The sequence below is a fragment of the Hippocampus comes genome, unplaced genomic scaffold (genome assembly GCF_001891065.2).
Source record: "Hippocampus comes isolate QL1 unplaced genomic scaffold, H_comes_QL1_v1.1 scaffold47, whole genome shotgun sequence".
Lineage (NCBI taxonomy): Eukaryota > Metazoa > Chordata > Actinopteri > Syngnathiformes > Syngnathidae > Hippocampus > Hippocampus comes.
The window spans coordinates 482988-503231 of NW_017806029.1; the positions used below are offsets into that span (position 1 = coordinate 482988).

At 40.2% G+C, this 20244-nt stretch overlaps 1 protein-coding gene across 2 annotated transcripts in view; it reads right to left on the minus strand.

Moving 5' to 3' along the window:
• Positions 1-20244, minus strand: part of jmjd1cb (jumonji domain containing 1Cb) — a 101378-nt gene that overhangs the window by 22337 nt on the left and 58797 nt on the right. For both annotated transcript variants that reach the window (XM_019892596.1, XM_019892597.1), the window contains exons 3-8: positions 10704-10817; positions 3509-3614; positions 3237-3361; positions 2966-3109; positions 1478-1519; positions 165-435 (exon numbers count right to left, since the gene is read on the minus strand). In XM_019892596.1, coding sequence (XP_019748155.1) covers positions 165-435; positions 1478-1519; positions 2966-3109; positions 3237-3361; positions 3509-3614; positions 10704-10817 — 802 coding nt within the window. The remainder of the gene's footprint in view (positions 1-164; positions 436-1477; positions 1520-2965; positions 3110-3236; positions 3362-3508; positions 3615-10703; positions 10818-20244) is intronic.

Below are 20244 nucleotides of genomic sequence, written 5' to 3' on the forward strand. Positions count from 1 at the left end.
CAAAAAACAAATCATATCAAAGCACCTTTCTCGGTATGTGTAGTGCATCATTCCTTGAAATCGACATTTCACCATTTTCCAGGCTTGTTTCCGATTTGTTCATGTGTGCATTTAGAGAGAGACATCAGAAAGGCAAAAGAGGCTCGGCAGAGTGAGAGCCTCACCTTTGCCGACAGCTTCTTCTCTCCTGTCCCTGTCCTCCTCGGCAACACTGCTATCTGATCCTTTTCTCCGGGATGAGCGAGAGTTGCGCTGTTCTCTCTGTTCCCGCGCGTTGCCGCTGGGCGAATGGTGCGATTGGCTGGATGTTTGCTGGCTTTGCAGTGATTGACTCTGCTGTTGGGAGGCCAGTGCACCTTGGGAACCTTTCAGGTTGGGGCCCGATGATGTCATAATTGGACGGGGGCTGTTTGCTTGGGCTCGCGTATAGTGACTCTGTAAGAGTGGGAAACATCCTTCATTAGCAAAAGCAGCATCCAGACATAACCAAAAATAACCATCCATCCATCCATTTTCCGATCCGCTTATCCTTACAAGGGTCGCGGGGGGTGCTTGAGCCCATCCCAACCGTCTTCGGGCAGTAGGCGGGGGACACCCTGAACTGGTTGCCAGCCAATCGCAGGGCACACACAGACGAACAACCACCCATGCTCACACTCACACCTAGGGACAATTTTGAGTGTTCAATCAGCCTGCCATGCATGTTTTTGGAATGTGGCAGCAAACCGGAGTACCCGGAGAAAACCCATGCAGGCCCGGGAGAACATGCAAACTACACACAGGGAGGCCGGAGCTGGAATTGAACCCGTCATGATACTGTGCAGTCTCAATGTACTGTTCTTTCTGCAAAGTTTGTGTTTTCGAGGCACCCGTATTTGTCATCATGTCACTTATTGTGCGTACATGGCAATCATTACTGAGCCAAGCACTTTCTGGCCCGCGTCGATAGCTATGAGCAAGGTTTGACGACAGATTTAGAGAGCAGGTTCTTTCTAGGATAAACTGTCCCGGATAAGTCATTAATTAACATGGGAAAAAAAAGCCTTTGGGGTCAAACAATGAATAATCAGAATCGTAAGCACACCTAGTCCTCGTAGAAAGATTTTTTTCTTTACTGTGTAGCATAATTGGTAAACTGATACTTGGTAGATGTTTGTTTTTTTTCAAACAACACACAACAATAGTAGTCTGACCTAACTAGTCACCCCACACTGAACTTTATCGCTGTATTCTGGCTACTGGACGATTAAATGAAATACCACAAGAAACACATTTACACTTAGAGTTACAAGGACCGTTTCGAACAGTTAACCCTGATTCACCTTGCGTCACTACTTTGGGGTTTATAGACAGGAGAAAAATAAAGCGAGCTGCGACAACAGTGTAACTCTATAATGAAGTCAATAAAGCGGCATGTGTGAACATGGAGGTGGATGCAAAGAGCTTGGGAGTCGTGACGGTGGGTCGGTGGGGGTACCTGAGTGTTGCCAGTGGTCCCGCCGGGTCTCCCTCCCGCCATCTTTAACATGTAAACAAAGTTGACACACACGCACAGAGACAAACGGAGTGAAATGAACGAAAAGGATATGTCGGATAAAGACATTTGTAATGGCAGTGCAAACAATGAATCACTGGCCAAGTGTTTATTGTGAAGATAAACCAATTTACTTTTGACGAAATAACAAGCCATATGTGACCAGTGTTGTTTTTGACAGCCATTTTTTAGTCGCAGACAATACTTAGTCACATTTTTTGTCATTTCTAGAGGTGACAATTTTAGTTAACGAAAACTCAAACAGGTTTTAAATTAGTTATAGTCACTTTATTTGAATAGGGGCGGGGGGGGCAGACGCTCCATGTAATGTGATGGTGTGAATGTCCTTTAGGATTAAAAAAAAAAAGAAAGAAATCCTCAATCGCAGAAAATCACTTTTGGGCACTGGGACGGTGAGTATACTGAATTTCAGTCTGAACAAAAATCACACTTTAAGCTTTTAGTCTTGACACTTTCTGGGGAGAACCTCCAACAGACACGACTCAAATTTAGTCTATAACTCTGTGCAATAAAAGATTTGGCGGTTAACCAATCGCTCGAAGACGAACATATTAACAAAACAAATCACGGAGGTCAATTACAAATACAAGTAAAGACAAACCGATTGGCTTTTTAAAAGTTTTCTTATGCCCAATTAAGGTTTCTTACACACACACACAAAAGAATGTACATACAGGTGAAATAAAAACCATGTGAACCCTTTGGAATTACAGTGGAACCTCGGTTTTCCAGATTCATTCTGTGTTCCTGGTTGTGAACCAAAACATATCCAATAAAGTAAATGGAAATGCAATTCATACATTCCAGGCCTGAAACAACATTATTATATTTACCTTATTTTATGGGTGTGTGTGGCTAATAAAAATACTGTAAAATATAGAAAGAAGTGAAAACACACTTTATTGTGAAGAAATAACACCACGCCTTGAACTAAAGAGCTCTAGGACAACCTCAAGGGAGCGATTCACACCAGACATCCCAAGAACGTTGTTAATCTGAAACAGTTTTGGACAAGAATGGTCCAAAATTCCTCCTGACCGTTGCGTAGGTCTGTTCTGTAACTTAAGGAAATATTCAGTTCGTGCTGCCAAAAAAGCTCTACCTGTTATTAAAGCTTCCCATATTTCTTCCATCTTGCAATGTGACTTTGCACGTTGTGTCCAATAAAACCATGGAAACAAAATTGCTTACGTGTTATTCGTTTTCCTGCTCTTGTGTATTCTTTAAACTTTTACCATCAATTCATGCAAAGATCTTATAATAGTTATTATTATTATTATTATTATTATTATCATTCCAAAGGGCTCATGCACTTTTTTCTCACAACTGTATACATACAGTATATAATTCTCTTACTAGGGAATTCTTAATATAAAAAAACAGCTTTGGATGTAGGCGGCGGGTACTCACATGGGCAGAATTGTTGTTCTGACTGGATCGCGACCTTCGTCTGGAGGTAATGCCGATGTTTTCGCCTTTCAGTAGAGAGTGAACCACATCATCCAGAAAGGTCATCTGAATCATGGATGGATCCACATTCTGAGGCTCGAGCACCTAAAATGAAAACGTAGATCTGAATGACTACTCAAATATGTTGGATGAGGCTGCTCATCGGGAACACATATTGCAATTAGAGGTGAAATGCTAAGCGGGAGAGAATTATGGATGGATAGGTGTGTACCTGATCATTCATCACGACCATGTTTCGGCTAAAGAGGTCGTGATGTGTAATGATGCCTGTAAACCACTGGGTGGCCGAGTCTTGTCTGTATACACGCACACGGTAGCCATTCAATGAATAGGGACCTGGAAGCGACAAAAAGTGTGTTCAATAATATTTTAGCAAAAAAGAAAAAATATAGTCCCTTGTTGCATAAAAAAAAACAAAAAAAACAAAACAAAACAAAAAACAATTACATTGTGAAGCACAAACGCCCATTTCGCGCATCTTACCTTGCATAAAAATTTCCTGCACTTTCTGGTCTTTGAGCCAACCCTTCAATTCCTCATGAAGCTGAGGATTATCTCTTAAAACTGGGTTCTGACTGTCCACCTCATCCTGAAAGATAAACAAAAAAAATGCATGACATGTCAATGTGTTTAAAAACACATCTGCAACATAGTCTATCGGTTCAGAAGTGCACAGATCCCAAATAGCAGGGATGAAAAAATTGTGGCCTTTAAGCTGCTAAGCATTATCAATTTTAACCGCATAACTGAAGTTACTTCTTAGATATAAAATAAAGTCAATATTTGGTTTGGTAAGCCACAAACAGCCACAAACAATTCAAGCTTTTAATGAAAATATTTGCTAAAATGTTCATTTAAAAGCTATAGTTGACAAATGGAAATACAATAGTTTATCAGTTAACACTAAAAATGAATCTCTTTAATACTTTTATCGATGCCAGTGGAATAAAGACAATTACACATTGTGAAAAGAACCCAAGTACCCAAAAGAAAACCAAACCACAATTACCACATCGAGATTTTTTTTTTTTTTTGTGCCCATGATTCAATTATGGTTACTTTAGCATGGCATTAAAGTTTATGAATCACTAGTGAATCATAGAGGATTGAAGAAAAAAAAAAAAAAAAAAAACCTCGGCCAAATGTGGTGACGATGGAAACAATGGAAACTAAACAGACCGAATGAAAATGGGGATAAATGCCCCCCCCCCCCCAAAAAAACGGAATGTACAATATGGGAGGGCTGGTTAGCGTGTCGACCTCACAGTGCGGAGGTTCTGGGTTCGATTCCAGCTCTGGCTTCCCTGTGTGGAGTTTGCATGTTCTCCCCGTGCCTGCGTGGGTTTTCTCCGGGTACTCCGGTTTCCTCCCACATTCCAAAAACATGCAAAGCAGGTTAATGGAACACTCTAAATTGTTCGTTGGTGTGAATGTGAGCGTGTGAATGGTTGTTTGTTTTTGTGTGGCCCTGCGATTGGCTGGCAACAGGTTCAGGGTGTCCCCCGCCTACTGCCCGAAGACAGCTGGAAAAGGCTCCAGCACCCCACCCCCCCTTGTGAGGATAAAGCGGATTGGAAAATGGATGGATGGATGGATGTACAATGTGAGATGCGAGAGGATGACTTCTACTCCCCTCAAAGTATTGGAAAAGCAAGGCCAATTCATTTTCTTGGCTTTTAACATTGAGGTTAGACAATCGGCAATGTTTATTGTTGGAATAATCCATTTAATAGGGTAACACAACTTCTGAGTCACATGTTCCAATCGTTTTGGTCACATTGTATGAAAAGTTGATGGATTTAACAAATCCTAGGTTTCTGATTGCTGATACATCCAGTAGCTGGAAAATGCAGAGGGAAATGTTAAATTGCCATCAAAGCCAAGCCAAGTCATATTTGTCAAACAACGTTTCAGTTTTCAGGTAATTCAAATGACAACGTAAAGCTGTAGTACTCAAGAAAGCGCTGGGAGGATGCGAGTGGCAGGAAGAAAAGATTAGGGTGAAGTCTGGCTTTCATTTCACCCGCCAGTGAGTGTCTCTCCCTCTGCAGTGTTCTACTTTCTCATCTTTGTTCAGCTCTAAATTAAAACCAAGCTTACACACTAAAAATAGCAGACTGGAATGTAGCCTTGTGGAAGACAGTATCCTATACATATATTTTGTGCACTTTTACAGTCTGTTGTTGTGAACCGAACCCAGTCTGAGCCAGTTATAATTCTCAACCATTACAAGACCATTATGCGCCTGAATTGTTTCACAAAATGAACCTTCTCTGTCAGAACAGGATTAAAATAGTTTGATATCTATTTCTTTTGCAGAAAGAGTTTTTTTTAGTAGTTCAATCTGTTTTTCACGCAGTGATGCGACATATTGATTTTGCTCAGAGGAGCTGTGCCAAGATTCAGGTTGGTCAATCAGAGTCAATTGGCAATTGTCCGACCTGAATAAAAGAATCAATCATCAAAACCGGTCTGCCAGTTTGCAAATCAAGTCTACTTTCTTTCAAGGTTATGTTTTATTATGGGCACTGTGTAGACATGGACTGTCTGACCCCTATGTCTGACCAAAATCACAGAACAACGGTCAAGTAAGTGGAATATCTGAAGTCTTTTTTTTCCTTTTTTTTTTTTAACTTTGTTGAACAAAATTTGTTGAGAAAAATATGCATCTTAAGTGCCCTGTCGTGCATACTCTCACACAAGACCTCAGATAACTTGCGAAGGTTCAGGCATATTCAGACACAGCGGTCCCCTACTACTGGGCCGTGTACCGGTACCGATCCATTTGACATTGGGTACTAGACCGCACTGAGAGATTGTTTAAAAAAAAAAAGAAAGAAAAAAAAAAAAACAATCACAATGACTGTCCAAGTCTGAAGGAATTTGTTTTATTCTGAAACTCAGGGACATCCGCCAATGCCTCTGTAAACAAACACGTCGGTCATAGTAAAACTAAATAAATAAATAAATAATCAAGTAAGCCGCCGTGTTTCTTCCAAGAAAAACAAAGCTGCATTTGAAAGACAATGGGACTAATTTACAAAAGGTTTGCATGTGCAGAAACAGCTGCAAACTTGATTGCGTACGCAAATGGATGTGAAAGCAACCAGGACTATGTTTGCCCAACTCAGAAAATTGCAGTGCAGCTGGAAATACAAACTGATGATTTTAGCTTGCGCAATGATATTTCGCAAAACTGAGTCAAATTGCGCTGGCTGATTTTGCGTCTTTAACCATTTCATGCACCCTGTAACCCGATAACATGAGAAGCTGTCCACTGTGGTAAACGCTGTGGCTGAAAGGGTTAAATAGCGGGCAAACAAGCATGCAAAGCGAAACCCTACTTAAACCGCTTGTTGTGTTTTCACCATTGACAATAGCTTCACACAGTGTTCGCCGTCGCATCTAAAACGAAATGTGTCCACGTCGAACCTCGGAACAAAAGCAAGTTTTCTGCATGCGGTATTTTCTTCTTAGTGTAAAATACAGCCATACAATGATGTAGTTCGGAGCGGATCAGTTCCCAGCACGCAACCAACGCAATTGTGAATGGACCCGGGGCCCGTGTAAATACAGTGGTACCTCTACTGACGAAAATCTCTTCATACAAAATGTTCAAGTTCCTAAACGCTTCAACAGGAAAATACTGCCTCTTCTTACGAAGGACATTTCAAGTTACAAAAGGGAAAAACACAGTGTGGGCTGCTACTCGCAGCTCTGAGTTTCCTGAATGCAACATTCTTATAGCTGCTCTGCCATTGGCTACTACTGAGCATCATCCTGGCATCCCATTGGCTCAGAGGGACCTCTACTGTATGTGTCTATGTGTGTAGATAGATATGTGTCAATGCAGCGTCCTCATCTATCGCCCCTCGGGCCATGTGGCTTTCAGTGTTAAGTTAGTGTGAATCACCCAGAAAAAGTGTTCACCAGTCCGGCGATCGTTCACTATGCTGATGTTTGCCTTGGACATTTTCGAACGATTGTTAAAAGCCAACAAGAGCAAACGTTCTTGGCTCAGTTCTTTACAAAACGCCAGGCAAAAACCACATGTGAGAGAGAACATGAAGGAAACGATGAGGACACAGTTAATAGTTGCGACCATCATTTTTATTCTTTGTTTTTTTAACTTTATGCACAACTCTCATTTATTGTGCAATAATCTAATTGTAACAAGTATTTGTTACATATTTTGATGCATTTTTATGCTTTAGTAAACATTTATGTCCGAATTTTGGGGGGTTTGGAACGGATTAGGTTATTTACATGGAAAATGCGTCTCTACTTACAACATTTTCTAGTTAAGAAATGTCTTCCAGAACCAAATTCATTTCATAAGTAGAGGTATCACTGTAGTGTCGCCTTCCCCTACTGTGCAGCTCAAAATGTTACATCCCTACTATTGTGTGACAGGGCGAAAAACTAAACTACATATTTACGATGACATCGATTGAGTTCGCTTCATCCGAGCTCATCATTAGAAACCGTGAAAATCACTGAACTGTGTTATCGGTGGTGCCTTACATAAAGGCCTTGTATGTCAACAATAGTCGTGGGTGGAAGGTCGTTCGTTAATATTCTATTCACTTTTAATAAGGTCGTGCAACAGCTTCGACCAGCCAAAAGGGACTGTGTTTTGTTATTTGGTGGAGACAAAAACATTTGGTTGCCACACATTTGTGCAACTGCGTATTTTTAATGCTCCCATAACAAGGCTTCAAGATGCACTATGAAACATGATGGTTGAAAGTTGGCCTCTTTTTCTGTTTTTGACAATCTTGGTGGGTTACACATCTCCAGTTTTGAAGAGAGCGCCAGGAGAGAGTGTGGAGATACGGAAAAAAAAAGAAAAATCTTTGGACTTCCTTTAATCAGTTGCACATGCTTCAACTGTGTTAAACAAACATGTTATTTGATTATATAACAGCCTGTTCTACCAGATAAGATATAATGGCGTAATGAATGTAATGAATGCATTTTATTGTTGAGTGTTGCAGTTCAATCCGTTGTAATGAGCATGTCAAGCAAAGTGCTCAAATGTACAAGCTCATAAATGCACCACTTGTGGGTGAAGTGACATCACAACGACAGTAGCGACTTCTGCCGGCAAAAAAACGACGACATGAAGATAAAAACAATCGGCAAATATCGGCTATTTGTCAGATTATTTTGACCGATGTTTAAAGGGCAGAAAAAATTGGCTAACTTAATCGTCCGACTGATTAACAACAGATTTGGCCTGACAATTCTGATACTTTTGGAGGAGGGAGAACATTCTGTCTCCTCAAAGTAATCGCAGTTTTCAAAATAAAATAATTATTTTCAGTGCAGTTACGAAAACATTCATTTTATAGCTCGAGTTGTAGCATGAAACACAGTATTTATATTTGTATTATTTGTCTTTTGAAAATATGGAATAATTCGGAATAGGCAGTGATCGTTTCCAGTTTCCTACTGGCGCTTTTTCAACATTTTACTGTTCAGTTAATGTGCTACAAACAAAACAACCGTGTACTTTATGGGGTTGTGTGCCCTTTTCACTCTTTTCTGACTCACAGTATACTATTTTGAGTAGACAACACAGTTCTCACAGTAAAGCTACCGGTAGTTATAGCTTAAAGTGTCAAACTATATTTATACGAATTAAAGTATGCAAGTGTTTGCAACTAAATGGAATGTGTTAAAATCCAGTGGCAACGCAGTGGAAGTGTTCAAGTGGCTTGAAGACTGTACCTCTGTTTCAGTAAATGAATGATCTGCATTCACGCATTAACAGATGACTGCTCAACTTGAAGCTGTTCGTCCCTGAGCCACGGACGACGACGCAAAACAAATCCTCTGGACTCTCAAGGTTTACTGATGAGGAGAGCCGATGCGGTATCATGTTGAAGTTTGTTCAGATGTTACACATTGACTTTTATTGCTAACATTGTTGCCCTCAGTGTACTGACAAAGTGAAAACAGCTGTTTGGGAAAGAGGAAAAAAAATATCATGCGTATGCTGGGGTCTGTTTTTCAAATTGTGTGTGTGTGTGTGTGTGTGTGTGTGTGTGTGTGTGTGTGTGTGTGTGTGTGTGTGTGTGTGCGTGTGCGTGTGCGCGTGTGTGCCTGCGTGTATGCATGGTTAAATTATTGAGTCAGCAGTAAGGGTTTGTATCCTCTACCACCATTTGCTCACTCTCACATCAAATACATGTACACATTCACACACGCACGCAAGCACACACGCACCGACTCTCCTCTTGCTAAATCACTGCTGCCCACTCCACAGAGCTGCCTATTCTGGAGACCTTTGAACCCCTCAGAGCTGTAAAAACAGTCCTTCTCTTACTCACACTCGCTGTCTCACACACACACAAACACACACACACACGCAGTAATGAAACTGTGGCCACTCCTCTCTCTGTTTTTCCAGTTGGTCAGGAAGACTGGAGCGAGGAATTATGAGGGAGGGGGTTGGGGGGGGCTACAATCTGTTTGGCATAAACTGTACAATGAAGTCACTGTTGAAGGGGTCAACCTGGCCTGCGGCTTAAATGTGTGAGCCTGAATGTGTCAGGAAGAGAGTAAAAGTCCCACTTTCCTTTATTTTGGATTGCTGTAGTGATCGCTTATGGGACTGACTGAAAGTGTAGGCTTATGCATTACATAATTTATATATTATCAGTATTGCCATATTTTTCAGATGAAAATTTCCACTTTTTTTCGCGGTGGTCCTGCTAGTCATACGACAGTGGTACCTCGACTTACGAAAGTCTCTTCATATGAATTTTTGTTTACGAAACACCTCAATGGGAAAATATTGCCTCTTGTTACGAAAGAAATTTCAAGATACGAAAGGTAAAAAAAATACAGTATGGGCTGCTAGTCGCAGCTCCGAGTTTCCTGAATACAACATACTTATAGCTGCTCTGCCATTACCGGGCATCATTCTGGCTTCCCATTGGCTAAGAGGGACCTCTACCGTATGTGTCTATTTGTGTAGATAGATAAATAGATATGTCTCTATGCAGTGTTCTCGTCATTCGCTGCTCGGGCCATGAGGCGTCCCGATAGATTTACATAAAGGTGAATCACCCAGAAAAAGTGTTCACCAGTCGGGCGACCGCTCACGATGCTGATGTTTACCTTGGACATTTTTGAAGGATTGTTAAAAGCCGACAAAAGCAAACGTCCTTGGATCAGTTCTTTACAAAATGCCAGGCAAAAAACACTTCTGAGCGAGAATGTAAACTAAAGAGGGCAAAAAACGATGATGACGCAGTTAGCAGTTAAATGACCATCATTTTTATTCTTTATTCTTTGTGTTTTTTTACATTATGAACAACTCTCATTCATTGTGCCATTATCTAATTTTAACAAGCATTTGTTCCATATTTAGATGCATTTTTATGCTTTAGAAAACATTTATGTCTGAATTTTGGGGGGGCTTGGAACGGATTAGGGCATTTACATGAAAAACACGTCTCTACTTACATTATTTCTCGTTAAGAAATTTCTTCCAGAACCAATTAATTTCGTAAGTAGAGGTACCACTGTATAACATAATAATAATAATAATAATAATAATAATAATAATAATAATAAAGAATTAAAATAATAGCTGTCTAGGTCACTTCCTCTTGGAGTCATGCCAACACACCATGACAACAGTCATGAATTAGTGATTATTACTTACCTGGTATGGTTGGTAGGCTGAATGGTCAGATAGGAAATCCAGATGCCGGTCTAGTAGGAACTCCACCGCTGTTACTGATGACAACAGGCTCTTACCCACCACTGGCTTAAACGCCTGCCCAGGAAGGGAAAAAAAAGAAAACACATTTGGTCAACGAGTAGACAACAATTAGGGCAGCCAAGATGACTCGAATAGTCACAACAATGACAATTAAAGTCGATGATTTGTTTAGTTGTGTATTTATTTATTTGCCGCTTTGTTTTCTATTGAACCTGTCTTGCCTTCTGCTTCTCCCGCGGGCTGTATGCCTGTCTACGACGTACATGGTGGTAATACGGGTCACCCGTGAAGTAAACAGAAGCATTGTTGGTACGGTCATAGCTAACACGTATTCGCTACATAGTTCGAAAGTTTGGGTGCATTTCACCCAATTCAAAATAGCTTGCAAACCTCTGACAACACGGCTTTGATAAACGAGCATCTAAAAAGGAAGCACGTTGTGGCTGGTAGCTGATTTCATTTCTGTGAAGTGACTGTCCTGACTGGAAGCATAGGCAACCATGTGTGGTTGCCGTAACATGGAACACTGTTTGGTACGTTATTGGTACATATTGTAGCGTCTACTATGGATTATGAAGGGCTGAGTCAGTGAACTGACGTCTATCAACAACCAAAACGCCGGTGGTTATCATCAAACAGCATGAACACAAACACACAATCTCACTGTCACTCATGACCACACGTGGAGTGATAGATTTAAAAACTCAGATGGAGCAGTACTCAAAATAAAACAACATGACCTATTTGCCACAAGCCCTCAACGGCAGCACAATAAAACACAAAACATACCTAGTTTGCTCCAATACGCAGTCCTTGAAAAAAATTAAAAAAAACACTACGTGTTTATTTTCGTATTCTTTCGCAGAGTGCATCTTAATTGTCTGTTATTTATTTGTCCATACCTTGAAGAATTCAAGCTGTAAGCTAATGATGGTTATATAAGAGCAGCTGTGTGCTGCTGCGATATGGCGCCAACGACATATGATCCACTTATTATTATACGAATCGCGACAACTGTTGATCAGTCGACTGGCAAAATAATCATTTGTGGCAACCCTAACAACTAAGTAGCATTATTATGAGAACGTGAAAGTCATTGTAGACTAAATGTCAGCTTTGAATCATATGAAATAGACGGCACAGCCTTAATAGAAATTGCATCAAAAAAAAAAAAAACAAGAGGAGCACAAATGGAGACATGAACAGTCACAGCAAGACGAAGGTGAGATGGGAAGAGGGAGCTCCAGAGTGATGAATAAATGAATGAAAAGAGGAAGTCTGACAGTTCAAAGGCAGTATACTCCACTTTGATGCTGCATACTTAATACACACAATCCATCAATCAGAAAGAACACAGCACCAACATCTCCATTTTCTCTTCACTGTCTGTAAATGGTAACGTACACATCCATTATTGATGGCAAGTAAACCAAACTCAGTTTTAACAACGAGTAACAAACCCTAATTTTAAATCAATAAGTTATAATTTGGGGTCAGAAACTATACGTTGTATTGTAATCGAGTTCATTTTAAATGTTGTTTATGTTCAATGTTGTGTGAAGCACTTTTATCACAGCTGCAACTGTTGTGAAAGTACGATATAAACAAAGATGTATTGTATTGTTTCTTGTACCAGTGTGCTCTGCGTTCTAATGGACAGCATTTTTTTCGAATAAATAAATAAATGATAATTTAACTTTTTTTTTTTTAAATCAAATGGCCGCAACAATGGAAGTACGACAAGTCAGCAACAGCACTTTTGGGCATTGCGAGATTTCTTATGTTTAGTACACTAATTTGGTGACTTACATATTTTATGTGCTTGATAGGGCTGAGTGTTAAATGAAATTGAAATTAATATTACCGTGAAAGACATGGACACGTTAACGAGCAATCGTGTGATGTGATAGTGAATGGTTGGTTGAACTTGGGGGGAAGTGTCGTTTGTGCCGCCATTAGCTAACGGCGAACTTTGAGTGCGCAATATTTACCAACTGTCCTCATTAGTCACAATATTTTAAGAATGGCGGAAAAGTGAATGGATGGATGGACAAAGAGATGTAGGCGCTTCTGAGTGTTTTTGAGGACGAAGACATCCAACTTTAAATTGTCAACACGGAATGACCATTATTACCGCCAAGCTAGGCGAGCTAAACGCTTGTCACGCGGCAAAACAGGGCCGCTGAAGCTACAAAGCTAAAACAAGACTTATAAAAAGCTCATGGATCACAACGGCCGGAGTAGAAATTACTGTAGAGTGAACAACTAACTAGTTGCCAAGGATTCTGATACAGCGCTGCTGGAATAGACGAAGGTAAACAGGAAAATGCTCACTTTAATACTGTAATATTGTTATTGAGTTTGTTCCCTGTTGTAGCAACTGGCAGCAGCCTCCAGTATTTGTGTGAGTGTTTTTTTTTGTTTGTTTTTTTACTACATCGCATTGAAAATGTTTACCTGTTTAAAGTCTCACCACGTAAGTAGTCATAAAATAGGACAGAGGATTTATTTACAGAGAATATATTTGTTTTTGTAAGCCTCTGTAATATTCAGTTTGAACATAAACTGCCTTCCTATATAGGGGGAAAAAAATAATGAAGCGGTGCATGTTGAATAAATTGCACCTTGTGACATCACAAAGTGAGCATCCGAGCTTTTTCTTGGATCTTGGTGCGTAGAGAGGCGGAATGAGCATGAATGCTCCACCAAGATGAGTGAATGGAAAAAAAAAACACCACTTTGGGGATGTTTTTAGTGAGGAGCTAGCATTTTAACATGGCTAAAATATGGGAAAAAAAGTTGATTTCGCATGATAAGGGTCTTCAAACATTTCATACTTGCAGCGATATATTCAGTTGCTCATTTGAAATCGTTCTGTCCCATTACGTCACTTAGGAGGAGCACTGTTGTTTATGTGAGGGCTGGACACTATTCAACTTGTGAGTATGTGTAGCGAGGGTGGCTGTTGCTATGATTTTATGGTTACATAACAAGGTCAGTCTGTCATGGAGCGATGAGGAACATGACTGCTGTGACCCCGCCTTCATACACCCATGGGAGGCAGACATGCTGTTTGTTTGTGTGTATGTGTGTGTGTTTGTGTGTGTGTGTGTGTGTGTGTGTCTGCGACTCTATTTCTGTCTGTCAACAGATATTTGGAGTCTACAGTTTACTCGGTAGCCCAGGGAGTTATAATATGTTACAGTATTTTGTGGAGCAGTAGTCTGAAAGTCATGTATTCTTGATGACATCGACAATGTTTATTTCCAGGTCATCAATTGTATTTTGGGAACTTTGCAACACGGATGTATGTTTTCATGAAACAATGTTTCAACATGTGGTTCAATGAAATAATGATCCCACTTTATGAAACTTAGTTTCACATAAACTTTAACTCACTCACTCACTCACTCACTCACTCACTCACTCACTCACTCATTCACTCACCTGTTTTCAGTACCGTATTTATATGTCGGCGAGAAAACCAATTTTGAGTTTGAAGTGAACGTCGGTGCTAAGTGCACTCTACTCAACAACCCACACATATGATTCATCGTTTCCTCAGTTCTCCATTATTATTACTGTGCATTTGAAACATAGAATCTGGTTAAAGTAACTGGTGTGGATGGAGATGACATATTTAGTTTTTTGGGAGGCAGTCTTGTTTTAACACAGCAACATCACAAGACGATCTGAGGTCATTTGCAAGCAAACAGGAAACACCCCTGAGAGACGCGACATGAAAGTAGTTCATGTTCAGGATGTCGACAGTCACGATGTAAAAACTATTCAGACATTTGTCTTTGGTCGTTGTTCAGAATTGTAGTTTTTCCTTTCCGATGGAAAACAAAAAAATTCTAATAATGTAGATGACGTGTGGCAGGCAGGAGAGAGAACTGAATTAATGGGCACTCTATGTGGGTCACATTAAAACAGCTGCTTTCCATGACACACACATGCACAGGTTGTACTGTAATCTTCTTATTGCTCTGATACTAAATAACTAGAGATGTCAAAACACAGCTGCTCTGTCTTTCACGGACACAAGAGGAACTCAATGCACACATTAAATACGGTAATGCACATGCTATGTGGTTCACACGATGTGGTCAGAAAGGAGAGAATTTAAATTCAAAGTATGAATCGCAGTTACACGATGTGAAGACATCGCAAATTATAGCGAATTAAAATGCAAGGAACCTTTTGCACAGGCGAAAAATCCATTTTGCAGGTTGAGAGTGAACGAGCCACCAGCTGACCACCGCACACCCCCAAGAGACCGAAATGCAGTTTATATAGTGCACATGATTTACAACAATACTTAACCGTGTTTATGATGTTATATGTACCTGTGGATGAAACCGTGACGCTTGTGCTAAAAATAGACGCGAGCGACGTACGTACTGCGCCGGTTACATTCAAATGAATGGGAGCGAGCCCCGCTTTTCAATATATCCCCATTTTCTTATCTTTATTCTCACCCACGTCCTCTTTCTGGAACAACCTGCTTCTTCCTTGACTGACACGCCATCTTTTGTGCGAAAGTGTTAAGGTCGACATATAGTATGAGGAGCCTCAGCATGCGATAGAGACTTGCACAGTTCACAACCCAAGGAGTCCTGATATGAAATTGCCCATTGCGCTAGGGTGAGCGGACAATGACCATTTTTTTGCCATTGTCGGTCCTAGTCGGATTCAGACGACCTTATTATGCTTTTAAAATAACCATTGTTACATAAAAACAAAACAATAGCTTCGACCCTCCCAACGTGGAAAGACGAGACAAAGTACCTGCATGTTCATATCTGAATGAAAATTTTATTTGATCTGAACATGCAGATATTAACACTTGTTTTCCCATAATCATGCTATAAAATAGAACAGATATACCCATTAACTCATTCACTCCCAAAGACGTTTTTAAACGTCTTTTGAGACTTGGTCCAGAATTGGCTAGTACTGAATGATATGTTAAGCATCCAGAAGTTCCAAAAGCAACATCGACCAAAAATGTACTAATTAACTGGCAAATTAACTTATCGGTGAAACACATTCTGTGAAGAACAATACGGAGACAAGCAAGTATCTGGCCTAGATAGATGTGATCCATTCATCAATGACATGAGATGACTTGACTTTGAACCGTAGCGACTCACTATAGGATCTGTTGATGCATGATAAACTCAATCCATCACAAACCATGACGATGATGTTCATTAACTCTCATCATCTTAATAGAGCGCACATGATTTGGATAAGCACAGAATGTTTATTTATATGGATGTCGTTTTTTTTTTTTACATCTTGTGAGGGGATATTTGAGGTGGAACACGAGTCAATTCATGAAGCTTCTGAATTAAATTTGAGTCACACTTCCACAGACAATCCCCTTTTTATACAGCTTCAGCGTATCTTACTGTGGCAATGCACACGCAAAAATAAAACAAACTCCCATTCCGGTTATTTCATAATTTCGCCATAGAGAGCTTTTGCTAAATGGAACGCCAATACTAAAAAGTCTATCCTTGGAAACTGTTTACTTTAATCCATTATTCTATGACATGGTTTAAATTCCATTGACTTCAAAGAACACTGCGATCTACAGCAAAGGAACAAAAGCTCGCAGATTACCTCTCTCCTTCGTCTTCAAACAACATCAAGAAGCAATGGCTGTGAAAAAAGAACCTTGGAAAAAGACCAAAGCTTTCCCACTAAGCAAAAGAGAGAAGCAGAAACACAAGACGGGGGTGATGAGGGTATAAAAAGCAGAGGAAGAAAAGAAATGTGGTTTCCTCTTATGGTTGGAAAAAAAAAAAAAAAAAAGACAGATGGCCGAGAGGGAGAGAAAGCGATGCAGAGGACAAACTATAGAGCCGACATTTTAACGGCTGTTGATGCATGGAGCAAGAGAGGGAATGAGAGAGATAGTTAGAGAGAGAGAGTTAGAGAGAGAGAGAGAGAGAGAGAGAGAGAGAGAGAGAGGGAGGGACCCAAGCAAGGTTTGGCCAACAACACACACTTCCCCTCTGCTGGCTCACTCTCTTACTCACCACCTTCTATAACTCTCTGTCTCTCTTTCACTACTTTGTGCCACTGCCTCAGAGTTCTATCATTCATCCTTCACGACTCCCAATTTCCACATTCATCGATTTATCCACCTTATTCCTAAGTGCTCTGATGTCGAAACAATTATGGGCCCGACTTCCCGTAAGACATCGGATGTAGCATTGAGCCATTTGCTACATCGGCTATGGGAGCCCAGAACGCTTCATTTGAACGTTTTTGTTTCCTTTTCTTAATGATCATAAGCCACCGTCGCATTTAACTCATTCAATCCCAGCCATTTTCACTGGAGCAACCCCGTCAATCCCAGCGTTTTACTGGATTTTGACTGATCTTGCAAGGCCCACAGAATATTTGGTTCTAACGCGATATAAACATGGAGCCTACCAAAATAAAGTTTGGACTCTCTGCTTTCAGCAGAAAAAAAAAATCTTTTTCCATTCTTCAGCAATCGGCATTGCAAAATGGCTACGTTTCATGGAAATGGCGATTCCTGGGCAAAAAACGGAGAAAAAGAGTTTTTTTGTAAAAGCATGCATTTCAAGCACGTGAGGCACCACTGCCACCTACGGGTCGCTTTTTTACATGATTTACAATGCAAACGGTTTATTCTCATTCAGAGATTGCATCAGACCCTCCTCTCTATGACGCAAAAAAAAAGACTTAGACGTACAAGTATGTCCTTGGTAGGCGGGGCCTAATTTTAAAAAGACGTACAACTACATCTTGTGGAATGAAAGAGTTAAAAATGCCTCGCACAGCTTGGGAATTTGTTGGCGGGTGTGGTAACAACCTGAAAAAGTTGAGCCTGTGCTGACAAAGAGCAATGTTTTGAACACCTCAGACGAAGAGACAATTATATTATTGTGAGAATTATAGAGCCCGGAATCTTTGCATTGATTTGGCCGAGCTCTTGTTAGCTCTCCCCGCCACAAGTTGGTCCAGTAGGATTTTCCACTCCGCAATACACGGAGGAAACCGCAAACGATTTGATTGCATCAGTCAGAATGAGACAAACAACAACAATGGATGAAACGTGGAGTCTCCTGTATTTTAACTCGTCACCACGTGGGGCCCACGACCATGAAGGCTGACACTGACTCAAACTCAGCATGTTTGAAAATCATCTGATGGCACAACCCTGTACTGTATGCTGCATCATTTTTTTTTCTTCTTGACGGCATTTTGTCGCTATTTTGCAACGCACACCAGCCTTGGTTATAAGGAAACAAAAGTACTACTGTACAAGCGCAAGTTCAAGTTCATTCACGTGCGACCACGTGTTGTCCCTTGTCAAAGTCACCGTTTTTTTGTTTGTTTGTTTTTGCATCTTATGTTGCTTACCTTTTTTTCAAATAGTGAATCCAGTACCCGAAGGGACCACATTCAACCTCAGACTTCCCAATGTGTTCTACATTTTTCTATTTTCAGGCAAGTTCGAAAGAAGAGATGTGGTTACAAATTGGGTGTCCAGGAAAAGTCATTCTTGAAGGTTCTGGGGAAACTACTGAGCAAAAACACATGTCGCATTTTTGCTGTTATCAACTCTTTCTCGGTGCATGTTGAGGACCAGAGCTGTAGGCTGTGCTTCGTTTTGGGGGGTTGGAATGATCACACATTTTCATCATGTACACAGCCCGACTTGCATTAGTTTGGGGTTGTACAATAAACTCAGCTCGCACATTCAGTTTATTAACGACTTGCTCACTTTCTGCACCTCTAAGAAGCTGCATTTTTTTTTTTTTAACATTTGTCTGGGGCTGCAACAATTACTTCAATTATCGATTAGTCTGTTCATTATTTATTTAATTACCCAAATGGACACAATGAAAACTTTTTTAAATGTCAATTCCCTTATTAAAAAAACAGGACATTATTTCAAAAATATTTAAATACATCGTGATATATATATATATAAAAAAAAAAGATAGATAGATAGATAGATAGATAGATAGATAGATAGATAGATAGATAGATAGATAGATAGATAGATAGATAGATAGATAGATAGATAGATATTTTTTTAAACTAAATGTTGATATAAAATACCTTTAGAATAGGCAATGGGCAACCACAAAAAACAAACAAACCAAAAAAAAAACAATCAAATGTATGCCATGCAATATTTGCCTTATTTCAGGCCTTATTTCAAAACAGTAACGCATCCATCCAGTTTCTGTCGCTTATCCTCACAAGGGCATGCCAGAGCCTATCCCAGCTGTCTTCGGGCAGTATGCAGGGTACACCTAGGACTGGTTGCCAGCCAATCGCAGGGCACACATATTCAAACAAAAAATTTACGGTCACAATCACAACTAGGGACAATTTAGAGTCTTCCATTAACCTGCCATGCATGTTTTTGGAATGTGGGAAGAAACTGTAGTACCCGGAGAAAACCCACGCAGGCACGGGTAGAACATGCAAATTCCACATAAGAAGGTCGGAGCTGGAATCAAATCCTGCCCTTCTTCACTGTGAGGCGGACGTGCTAACCACTCAACTCGTGTTGTAATGGAGTTGAGATAGTGTCGTGGTAAAAACATGATGCAGTGGGTGGCTGATGTAATAATTACGCGACACAAAGAACAGAAAATGAAATGAAGTGCCAACACTTGTAATGATCGATTTTATCAATTTGTTCCCGCAGCCCTACATTTGATAAAGTTTTCCTCTAGATGCACGGTTTGTTTTGGAAAAAAATAACTGAGGTCACAGAGACGAGAAGCCTCATATCAACATATCCAGTCAATTTATTAACAGGGTACAACATTCAGAAAAAAATCCAATGTCACACTGACATGTTACTGTCACGGGGACATATATTTTTGCCGTTGCAAATTATGCGAATGCACATTGTGATTAGCTCACCTTCAAGTATATGAGGGTGACGTTACACATATGAAAGCATTTAAAAGTGCTGAGATGATAAGGTTTTTGAAATAATGGCTGTGAATTTGTTTGCTTTGGAAAATATCGCTTCACACCCATATTTTTGTGATCGGAATTATAAAAGCAACTTCAGCAAAACCATCTCTACGAGGCCTGTCGGCAGTTTGATGAATGTGCAGTATGCGACACTATCAAGGTCTCTAACATTGTCAATACACGTAAAGGTTTGTCTCTTGGGCTGTTGATTCCAAGTAAATGAATGAAGAGAAGCACCATGCACATGGAATAAAATTTACAGAATGGATCAATGTGGGCATAATACAATTGGATTAATAATTCATGATCATTTCCAACATACACCCACATCAGCTACGGTCCGTTTAGTCAGATGATGATAAGGTTTTTGAAATAATGGTTGTGAATTTGGTTGCGTTGGAAAATATCGCTTCATACCCATATTTTTGTGATCGGAATTATAAAAGCAACTTCAGCAAAACCATCGCTACGATGGCTGTCGGCAGTTTGATGA